Below are 12,010 nucleotides of genomic sequence, written 5' to 3'. Positions count from 1 at the left end.
AACAAACAAGGGAGTCACGTATAGTGAAGACAGATGTCATTTGTGCACGACATTCAGTAGAAATAACAGCACAACACAATCCTGACTCATGAACATCCACATCTGCATTAAATATTGGCCTGTAGCTCCATTCATTATCAACAGTTTAGTTCTTGTGGCATGAAATTGTGCATTAATAATTCGATTTTCTGCAACCTGACATTTGTTGAATAACTGATTGGGCCAGTTTATAAAGTAAGTTGATACATAAGAGTTATACCATAGATGATCTATTTGGGTGGAGTTTGATTGGCACATGTTGATTACATTCTTCTTATAACGAGGACAGAGGAGAGAGCAGAGGAGATGAAGATTATGAAGTTTATTTTAGTATTATTTGTGACTTCAACCTTGAGGCAGCACATCTTTGACATGTTATATTTATTTCACTATAATATTTAGTAAATTTAGTAAATCCAAAAGATTTCAAGACTGGGCTCAGCACCCAGATCCTAATCTTTGAAGGCGTCCTTCCCTTAGATGTTGGAGGTAACAAGTGAAGCAGCAAAAGATGGCAGCCGCCTCGCAATCCCAAACTACAGAATAGGAATTAAGATAATCACAATTACTGTCATTTAAAGGACCCCAGCAGCCATTTTTTCCACGGTATGTAATACCATGATGACATTTTAGACACCTGATAATTTTTCAAATAAGGCAGTTTACCAGTGCCTTGGTATAAAATTCATTTCTAGAGACTTAAAATCTTCTCGCCACCAAGTGAAGTACATATCGAGTCATAACAATAGTAAGATTATGTAACTTTTTTTGTGTTCAAACTACATTAAATGTCATTTCAAGTTTAACATGTTTGTAAGCTTGTTTTCATACCATACAGAAATGAACAGAAACCCAATGTGATTTAGAAAATGGACAGCTGTATTCCAATTTGTAGTAAAGGTTTACCAGTATGGTCCGGTGATATATTGTGTTGTGGGAATTAAGCAAATGCTGTAAAGGCATGCAAAATCTACCATTTCCAACTTACACTTACCCCCTCGTCAGAGTAACGCTGTGCAGAAATGAGCAGCTCATCCAATTCTGTACTCTGAGACAGATTTTTGCAATCTTTGATGATCTTTGGCTTGAAGAATGTTGGCCACTTTGCAAGGAGCTTACCAGACACTTCCTCCACAACAAACAGCATTGTGAAGTCTTGGTCAATCTTAAACACAAAGTGTAACAACAGAAACAACACTTTAACAAGAAAACAAACAAAGGAACCACAAAGCGGTCATTAAATCATTTTATGCCTTACCAAGCCAGGTGTATCCAGAAATCTTGGGAAAAGGTACAGGACAGTAGAAGCTGTGGCAGGTTCTTGAACCACTTTTTGTTAGGATCCCTGGGTCGTTGACCCAGTGTTTTGTGTTTTGGTTCTTTGATTTTGTTATTTCATTATATTCTAGCTTTGCTTTACGGGTTTTAGGATTATTCTCAGTTAAGGTTCTCTGGGTGGGGTTTGGTTAGAGTTTTAGTGTTCTGGTTTTCTGTCTGTGTAATCCTTAGTTGCTGTCTCCCCTGTCTGCCCTGGTCCCACGTCTCTGTTCCCTCTGTTGTAGTGACTGCATGTGAGTCTGTGTCTTTTGTTCAGTCTCTGTTATGTTTCCTGTTTTACTTTGAAAGTCCATGTCTCATGTTAATGTGTCTGGTTTTGCTTCCTTTGTCTCGTTAGGCCTGATTTGCCCCAGCTGTGTTTCCCTCCTGTTACTCATTCCCTGATTGCTCCCTCTGTGTATTTAAGCCCTGTGTTTCTCTGTGTTGTTGCGATCTACTGTTTATTTTGCTGTGTGTTTTGTCAGTCTGCTGGTGTTAGTTTATTTTGATTTTTTTCCTGTGATGTTAATGTGATGATGTTATGTGATGTTAATGTGATGTTAATGTTAATGTGATGTAATGTGATTAATGTGTGTTAATGTGATGTTAATGTGATGTTATGTGATGTTATGTGATGTTAATGTGATGTTAATGTGATGTTAATGTGATGTTAATGTGATGTTAATGTGATGTTAGAGTTCAACATTAAAGCTGTTTTGGTTTAAGTTTGTCTCTGGAGTCTGCACCTTGGGTCCTATTCCTGTCTGCACACAGCCGTCACTTAACAGAAGATCGCGACCAGAATATGGACCCCGCAGACTCTTTTTTTCCTCGGAGTACAACACTGAGATGGAGCGGATGGTGAGCCTGCTCGACCGCATCGCCCAGTCCCCGGATTTAAGGACCATGGCAGTTGGGCTGAGTGCGGTGGAGGCCATCATTCAATATATCCCCCGGCTTAGCCAGTTTGCTAAGGACACTGAGTTGGGGAACACCATAACTGCCTGGAGAGAGCAAGTCAGGGCTGGTGAGCTTGCTCTCTCACTCACTACATCTTCCCCACCGCCGCCCCAGGACAACACACACTCTGCCTCATCGCCACTACAGACTTCCTCTCCTTCCTCACACCAGCCGGGACCTTGTTCGCCTGTCCATTCGCCTGCCTTTTTCCTGGCGGCTGTGTGGTCGGAGGATGAGGAGGAGGTCTCCATTTCCTCGTCAGAAGGAAGCGACGCCACCGTCACTCCTCTCCGCGGTCATCCGTCCAGCAACTTGCCTCCGCTGGAGGGGCCCGTCCAGCCTCTTGCCTCGTCAGCTGGGGGTCCGGGAGGACCCAGCCAGCACATCCCAGTGTCTGCTGACGGTTCTGGCGAGGCCATTCAGCCACCACCGGCTCCACCGCCTGCAACCTCAACATCCACTCCGCCTGCAGCCTCTGCAGCTCCGCCCGGTCCAGCCTCTGCAGCTCCGCCCGGTCCAGCCTCCGAGTGTCAGCTTTGTCTGCGCCTGAGGTCCACATGCCGTCTGGTCCCGTCCGGCCTGCTCGTCCCGCACGTCCTGTTCGGCCGATGACTGGACGTCGTTGCCATCATGGACGGCCCCCTGAACTACGTCGCCGCCGGTGCCCTCCCGCCCGGCCAGCCTCCTGAACTGTTCTCTGGGCTCTTGGCCGTCAGCCTCCGGGCCGGCCCCCTGAACTTTTTTGAGACTGTTGCTTGGGGCCTCTGCGCCTTTCATGGCTCTTTTGTTTGTTTGCTTTTGACTGTTCCTGGGCCTCAGTGCTGGTGTTTTTGGACTTTGTTCCCTGTGTTTTGGTTTCTGGCTCGTTGTGTTTCATTTGTTTCGTGCCCTCCGTCCTGTTTTCCCCCACCACCCACCCTGGTTGGGTTGTTTTTTTTTGTTTTTGGTGTTCTGGTTTGGGCTGTCTGGAAGCCAGCCCTTAAGGGGGGGGGTACTGTTAGGGTCCCTGGGTCGTTGACCCAGTGTTTTGTGTTTTTGGTTCTTTGATTTTGTTATTTCATTATATTCTAGCTTTTCTTTACGGGTTTTAGGATTATTCTCAGTTAAGGTTCTCTGGGTGGGGTTTGGTTAGAGTTTTAGTGTTCTGGTTTTCTGTCTGTGTAATCCTTAGTTGCTGTCTCCCCTGTCTGCCCTGGTCCCACGTCTCTGTTCCCTCTGTTATAGTGACTGTATGCGAGTCTGTGTCTTTTGTTCAGTCTCTGTTATGTTTCCTGTTTTACTTTGAAAGTCCATGTCTCATGTTAATGTGTCTGGTTTTGCTTCCTTTGTCTCGTTAGGCCTGATTTGCCCCAGCTGTGTTTCCCTCCTGTTACTCATTCCCTGATTGCTCCCTCTGTGTATTTAAGCCCTGTGTTTTTCTGTGTGTCCGTGTCGCGATCTGTTTTTCTGTGTGTCCGTGTCGCGATCTACCGTTTATTTTGCTGTGTGTTTTGTCAGTCTGCCGGTGTTAGTTTATTTTGATTTTTTTCCAGTTATGTTATGTTTGAGTTCAACATTAAAGCTGTTTCGGTTTAAGTTTGTCTCTGGAGTCTGCACCTTGGGTCCTGTTCCTGTCTGTACACAGCTGTCACTTAACACTTTTTGCCCATGTTGAAATGTCACCTTCATGTTGTCTTTGACATGTTTCATGTCAGTTGAGTGCCTCTTCCTCGCATTTATCACCTGACAACGGCCTCACATTTGAACACAAGTTGCGAAGAAAACTGACTTTGATTACTTCATCTCTTCTCAGGAACCAGCATATCACCACCTTCCAAGAGTAAAATAAGGTCCAGCATATAACACCATTTCTTTGCAAAATATCTAGCATGTCTAGTTCCTTTAGACTGAGCTAAAATTAATTTTGTTAAGAAAAAACATCCTTGGTCCATTTAAGTAGTACAAGCTGTGTAACATGACTGCAATACAGTATTCTCTCAATTATCGCAGGGGTTAGTAGGAACCATATTTCTATTTTATTATTTTTATATATTTTAAGCCATAAAACATCTCCCCACTATCTAACAAACCCTAATATAACCCTGTTATTCATTTTTAGACTAGAAAATGCTTAATTTACCACGAAAGAATTTAAATCTAAAAAATATAAACAAAGAAAATACCTACTGGCTACAGAAATGCGCACTATAATGAAATTCCCATAATTTACAAGATGTAGGGGCCATTATAATGTAAAAATACTCTCAGGTTACCCTTAAGCATCCTAGTTCACCTAAGGCAGGGTCTCAAACTTAATTGAACTGTCATCTCATTGGAGGGCTACTTCAAAAAAACAGAAACCACAAAGAAAACACCCACAAATATTCCTGACAATGTAGCGTTTGGTTTGTTCGTTTTTAAATTTCAAATATTGTATAACAAGACAAAACTGCAAATATGAATGCATTTCCCCCCCTCTCACTCTTAACTAACCGATGCCTTTAATTGAACTACCAAATGAACACAATGGTCCTCTCTTTCTGGTCAGACACTTTGCAGCACTTCTGCTGTAATTTTGTTCATATTTAACAAAATAAAAATGCAGAAATAAGTGTTCACATTAGTTTTTTACTCTCACTGACCTAACAAAGCCAATCCCTCCACATGTTTGTACTCTCTTGTTACCTTGGCCAGGTCCGCAGCTCTGAACCGTGGTAATGACACCTCTGGCTAATACGTCGGGTTGTCGGGCTTGTAGCTTTACTGTCAGCGAACACAGTGTACAGTCGAGTCTTAGCAGCTTTCTTACAACCAGGCACTTATTTTGGCGGCAGTGGTTATTATTATATTTACATGCTTTCTTCTTCCATTTCTTCTCGGTAACAGCTCCTACTTTCTCCCTCTCTCACGCTCAAACACACACGGGAGGGGCAGTCCCACACGTTCTCCCTGCAGCACGGACTACGCTGCCTATGAGGGCCCGTAACACTCTGCCCTTATTGCCATTCATATTAAATCATTTTTGGCTAATGACAAAAAAAGTCACTTTAAGGGCCAAATTGCATTATACTTCTTCACCTCACCTGACGTGGGCCGTAAGTGGCCTCTGGGCCGCGAGTTGATACCACTGACCCTAAGGCTTTGGCAGTTTAATTCGAAAATAAATAAAAGGCATTTAATAAAAACTGTGACATATATTAACAAGTAATATTCATTACAGTCTGCCAACAGCCAGATTATGCTAAATGAATATTAGAAAAGTAACTGGTACTTTGCAGAGTTCTAGCTAAACAAAAACAGTTTAAAATTCAAATATGACACTTAAAGATAATGTATTTTGATATAAATACTTTTTTTTTTACTAGTTATCATGTTACTTGTTCTAACATCAATCTAAAACTTAATATTTAACTGAATAAAACTTACCGCAGCAGCAAGAAAAAATGGCGACCGAAGATTCTGAAATGCGAAGCTCCACAGGAAATGAAGGCGTGGTCTAATTTAACACCCACAGTGTTAAAATGCAGTAACGACTAAAATCCACACTAACACTTTTCAGGAATCAACTCCCGATGTGTTATTTTAACTCGATTAAGTGTTGAACTAACTCGGAACTCTGTTGAATTCTACTAACACTGAAAAAATCAACACTGGCATTTTTGCTGGTTGTAGCAATGGACTGCGAGGCACTCGATTTAATCATTAGCATTATTTTTGCCTTTGTTATGCAACATTACACAACACGTAATCATGTGTGTGAACTTCAAGCCTTACAGCTGCTTTGTTTGAATACCCTGCGGATGCATGTGAGATTAAAAAAAGAAAAAGAGGAAAAAACACCGGAAATCGAAGGGGGAAGTTCATTTTACTGCCACCGGGGTTCTAATAAATAACATGAAGCAGCTTTTGTTTGTCAGTTATGGGGCAGCTGAGGTGCTTCACATCTTTACCCTTGGTAAGAAAATCTTCCTTTCGTATAATGTTTTTCTTTATATTGTACAGATCAAGAATATTATAGTTAACTAAAACTATATGTAAAAAATAAAATCTTTTAGTTAACTAAACTAAAATAAAAATTTAGATGGAATATAATTAGTTTTAGTAGGAATTTTATTACAACTTGCCCGATGAGGCATTAGTAGACTTGAAACTTGAGTCTACAAGCCCGAGTGAACTGCTTTCAAAAGATTATGTTTGTTCATTGTAACACCTGTAGTGATTTTCCTAAATCAATTAAAACTAAACTAAGTTGCATCATGTTCAAATAATAAAAAAGAAACTGAAATAAGAAATTAAACTCTGGAAGCTAAAGTGAAAATAAATTAAGAACATCCATTCCATCCATTTGCTTCCACTTATCCTTTTCAGGGTCGCGGGGGGCGCTGGAGCCTATACTAGCTGTCATAGGGCGAGAGGCGGGGTACAAAAGAAAATTAAGAACAAAAAGTAAAAAGATACAAAACTATAATAACTCTGATACAGAAGCAGTAATGAATACATCTTTAAGACTCAGTTTTCAGTTTTTGTCTTTTTTTTTATTTTTATAAATGATAACATTAGTTACATTATTTTTAACTAACTTTATATCATAAGCAATCCCATGTTTTCCTCTTCAACAGTTTCTTGTCTCTTTGCGTCCTCCACACCTGCGGCAGGTAAGTTTCTTCTTATGTGTCTCATATGAATATTTCAACTTGAAGAAAATATTAAATACAGTTTATATTATGTGCTGATAGGTCAGATCAGACTAGCTGGGTCTGGGTCCACTCGGTGCTCTGGAAGGGTTGAAATCTATCACAGTGGCTCCTGGGGAACAGTCTGTGATGATGACTGGGACTTAAATGATGCAAAAGTGGTCTGTAGAAGACTTGGCTGTGGGACACCAGTGGAGGCCACTGCATCTGCTCACTTTGGTGCAGGAAGTGGAGAAATCTGGCTTGATGATGTGACCTGTTCAGGAAGTGAGAGTTCTCTAACTGCGTGTGAACACAGAGGATTTGGGACACACAACTGTGGACATGGCAAGGACGCTGGTGTTGTCTGTTCAGGTGAGATATTGTTCTAATAAATTGTGTTGAATAAATGTATCTTTCTCTGTTTAGATGAACAACTCTGTGACCCAGTCACTATAACTGGGCCAAACTGAAGGACAAGAAGGAAAGTTGGGCTGGGTTATGCTGATTGGGTTTCTTTTGGTTTCTTCAGAATTTAAATGATACAAAGTATGTTATCTTTCATAATTATTATTGTTGGTAAATGTGTTTGATTTTTGCCATGGCCAAATAACAAAAAAAGAAACACTAACACTCTTTAAGCAAATGTGCCTGTGACTAGGTGCTCATATCAGATTATCTGGGTCTGGGTCCACTCGGTGCTCTGGAAGAGTAGAAATCTACCACAGCAGTGCGTGGGGAACAGTCTGTGATGATGACTGGGACTTAAGTGATGCTAAGGTGGTCTGTGGACAGCTGGGCTGTGGGACAGCAGTGGAGGCCACTTCATCTGCTCACTTTGGTCAAGGCACTGGAGAAACCTGGCTTGATAATGTGGCCTGTTCAGGAAGTGAAAGTTCTCTAACTGAGTGTGGACACAATGGATTTGGGACACACAACTGTGGACATGACGAGGACGCTGGTGTTGTCTGTTCAGGTGAGAAAAGGTATTACAGGTCATCATGTTCTTGTATAATATGCATAAAGTCTGACTTCAGTTTCAGGGAATATTAAAATATAATGATGTCTTGTGCCTGATAGGTTTGATCAGAATATCTGGGTCTGGGTCCACTCGGTGCTCTGGAAGAGTAGAAATCTACCACAGTAGTGCATGGGGAACAGTCTGTGATGATGGCTGGGACTTAAAGGATGCTGAAGTGATCTGCAGATACTTAGACTGTGGAACAGCCCTGAGTGCTACATCTGCTGTTTTTGGTCAAGGAAGTGGACAGATCTGGCTTGATGATGTGGCCTGTTCAGGGAGTGAAAGTTCTCTAACTGAGTGTCAGCACAGAGGATTCGGGACACACAACTGTAACCATGGTGAAGATGCTGGTGTCGTCTGTTCAGGTGAGCAGAAACACTTATGAAATTATAGTATTTGGTTTCTTTGTTATTACTGATTAAACAGTCGCAGTGTCGATTAAAAAAATAACTCAACAATATCAATCAATAGCATTAAAGCAACTTAGTTGCTTTAATGGAAAATTAAAGGAAGGAAAATTAAAATATAATGATGCCTTGTGCCTGATAGGTCTGATCAGATTATCTGGGTCTGGGTCCACTCGGTGCTCTGGAAGAGTAGAAATCTACCACAGGAAAAACTGGGGAACAGTCTGTGATGATGGCTGGGACTTAAATGATGCAAAAGTGGTCTGTAGACAGCTCGGCTGCGGGACAGCAGTGGAGGCCACTGCATCTGCTCACTTTGGTCCAGGAAGTGGGAAAATCTGGCTTGATGACGTGGCCTGTTCAGGAAGTGAAAGTTCTCTAATTGAGTGTGGACACAATGGATTTGGGACACACAACTGTGGACATGGCGAGGACGCTGGTGTTGTTTGTTCAGGTGAGAAAAAATACACAAAACAACTTGATAAACTTAATTTTCTCCATCAATCATGTAAGGTACATGGGGTCAAAAGCAACAAATCAACCTGGACCCATCATGTTTCCTCCACTGTACAGTGTTTGACATTTTTCTGTCAGTTTGCAGTATAGTGTGTTCTGTCAAGTTTTTCTTTAATGGTTTTTACTCAGGATTCAGTGATTACTTGCCAGGGGAACTGTTTAAATAGATATGCATTTGCCATATACAAGCAGAGCACAAAAAGTCATCATTATTCTTTTTATTTTTTATTCTTTTAGCTTTCATCTAACTAGTACACTGTTGATATCTCTTCATTTACAGACAGACAGTTAATGTTTCAGATGCATGTCAAAGCTCTTTCAGATTATATTTCCAGCTTTCCCAGAGCTCTTTTTTTGAGGCAACAATCGCATCAGCAGATGCGTCGTGTAGATAACAAACTCAAAATAAGCGTAGCTTATCTTCACACCTTCAGTTTTGATTTGTAAATTAGCTGAGGCTCAGCTAAGGTTAGCATTTGGAGATGCTGTAGTGGGGTTTTACATACTTTTTCTAACCTACTGTACATGGAGCATTTTGATATTTAGCATGGCGTTATTAATATTTTGCCATCTAACTCTGTCTTGTCAAATGACAGAATCCTGTTCTAAGAGTACAAGCAGAAATGACAGTGTGGCTCACCACAGAGACCACATTCCTTTTTTTTTTTTCTTTTTTTTTTTCTTTTTTTTTTTTCCTGTCCCATTTGGTTCTTTAGCCGTCAGAATTGTTGTCTGAAGACCAACAAGGATACCCAATGGATTTACTTTGCCAAATGGATCATCACGGCCTTGCCGTATTGGTCCATTTGATCGACCTTTGTTGTTATTATTTATTTTATTTTATTTTCAGTTGTTACAGACGGGACAGACATGACTGAGGGATAGGAAAGGGAGAAAGAACGATGAAGTAAAAGAAAAACAGAAGGGAAGAGGGACAGTGAGAAAGGGCACTTAAAAAGAGAAAGAAGAGGAAAAAAAATCTCCTGGATCACCTGTTGAGAGAAAAAGAAGAGAAAACAAGCAAAAAAACAGAGCAACATACTAAACACAACACCATCACGTTAATCTAGCTAAGTGTAAACAGCAGTAAATACTAAATATTGAATGTTGTTGTGTAGCAAGCAGGACCGACAGCGCACAATGTGCCTGGAAATAGCAGCCAATAGAGGTGTAGTTTATGTCTATGAACAGTGAACACCCGTGTGCACACCTGTGTGGATCAGCGCGCTTGTATTCAAAAGGTTTCCCCATGTAATGGTCTACTAGAGGATGTAGAGAGCCATAGCCCCGTCCCCCAGGGCATGAAGCAGGCATGGAGGAGATCCAGGCCCCAGACATCCAGAGGCCCCAGAGTGCGAGAGCCCAAGAAGGACCACCGGAGGGGCATCCGTGCCACCCTCCTGGGAAGAGCTGAAGAGAGACCACATTCCTAACGTGTAATTGAAAATATATTTAAATGCACTGCAGCTGATTTGTACCAGCCTAAAATGTCCTCATGTAAAATGGTGAAACTACATTTTTATGCAAATAACTTGCGTATCAGCATGATTGATCAAGCATATTCACATAGATACATGGGCAGAAACACAAAAATGGCTCATAACTAAACATCACAACACCTTCACATACTAACACACCCACACACAGTAAGTTACTCAGGCAAACAAGAAAAGCAGCAGCTGGTGTGTAGAGGAGATTTTAAACAATTCGGAGCACTGTTAAGTATGGGTGTCCATGGCTTTCTGCAAATTGTGCAGCTTTTACATGAGGATAACATCAACCAGTGAGGCTCTCTTTTCTTGACTCCTTTCCAGTGTGGCTCTTAAAAACATTAAGGAAAAAAATAAACTGAAGGCAAGCAAACCCAACAAATCCAGGACTCTGCTTTGACACAACCAGCTTTAAGGCTTGGTGTACTTATAAACATAAAACTTTAACAAATCAGATGCAAAGAAACTGTCTTTGAGGAATTATGAAACAAAAACAAAACAGAAAAAATCCCCATTACATTAAACAGAGAACAGTGAGTCAGTTTTTTAGCGTGTATGTTTGGTGTTTTACTGTAAATTTCTTCTTGATTGTTTAGAGCAGGGGTCGGAAACCTATGGCTCGTGAGCCAGATGTGGCTGTTTTGATGGCTGCATCTGGCTCGCAGGCAAATCTTTAACAATAAAAGAAATATGATGTTAAAAATATAAAACATTCCCATGTATTTCAATCAATTCATTTTCTACTGCTCATGTTGATGGTTGCGGATGGCTGGAGCTAATCACAGCTGTCCTCCGAGACAACACCAAATTTTTATTGGATAATGCGTAACATACATGGGTCATTGTGAGGTCAGGAAGTAAACGTCCTTCCTTTTAATCGAGTAGTCAGCTAGCTAATTGCAGAAACCCTTTTATCGAAGATGGCTAAAAGAAAAAAAGATGACGAATATCGTACTTTTCAGCAGGAATGGACAGAGGAATTCACCTATGTGGAGAGAGCAGGTTCTGCAGTGTGTCTAATATGCAATGATAAAATTGGATCGATGAAATGGTCAGATATAAAGCGCCACTTCGACACACGCCATACTACATTTGCATTGAAATATCCTGTAGGGGACAGCTTGATGTTGCTAGTTAACTTTTTGGCGACTTTTCAGATACAGACAAGATAATCAAACAAGTAAAAGATATGCCTCTGTCGGCAAAAACTGTTCACAATTGTACCGTCATGATGGCAAATCAAATTGAGGCAACATAAGTGAAGGACATAATAATAATGGATTGCATTTATATAGCGCTTTTCGGGGCCCTCAAAGCGCTTTACAATTCCACTATTCATTCACTCTCACATTCACACACTGGTGGAGGCAGCTACAGCTGTAGCCACAGCTGCCCTGGGGCAGACTGACAGAAGCGAGGCTGCCATATCGCGCCATCGGCCCCTCTGGCCATCACCAGTAGGCGGTAGGTGAAGTGTCTTACCCAAGGACACAACGACCAAGACTGTCCGAGCCGGAGGTTGAACCGGCAACCTTCCGATTACAAGACGAACACCCAACTCTTGAGCCACAATCGCCCTCAATTATTGAAGTTAACTCAGAAAGA

General features: G+C 41.3%; 1 protein-coding gene across 1 annotated transcript in view; it reads left to right on the top strand.

Annotated features, from left to right (window-relative positions):
• LOC120744707 (deleted in malignant brain tumors 1 protein) overlaps nucleotides 1-12,010 on the top strand; it is a 41,714-nt gene that overhangs the window by 13,330 nt on the left and 16,374 nt on the right. Inside the window, exons 6-7 of the mRNA XM_040049239.1 lie at nucleotides 8,049-8,357; nucleotides 8,542-8,853. Coding sequence (XP_039905173.1) covers nucleotides 8,049-8,357; nucleotides 8,542-8,853 — 621 coding nt within the window. The remainder of the gene's footprint in view (nucleotides 1-8,048; nucleotides 8,358-8,541; nucleotides 8,854-12,010) is intronic.

Source organism: Simochromis diagramma, unplaced genomic scaffold, assembly GCF_900408965.1.
Source record: "Simochromis diagramma unplaced genomic scaffold, fSimDia1.1 OVJJ01000517.1, whole genome shotgun sequence".
In the NCBI taxonomy this organism is placed as follows: domain Eukaryota; kingdom Metazoa; phylum Chordata; class Actinopteri; order Cichliformes; family Cichlidae; genus Simochromis; species Simochromis diagramma.
Note: the sequence above shows the minus strand (reverse complement) of the source record. Positions and strands in the feature narration are given on the sequence as shown.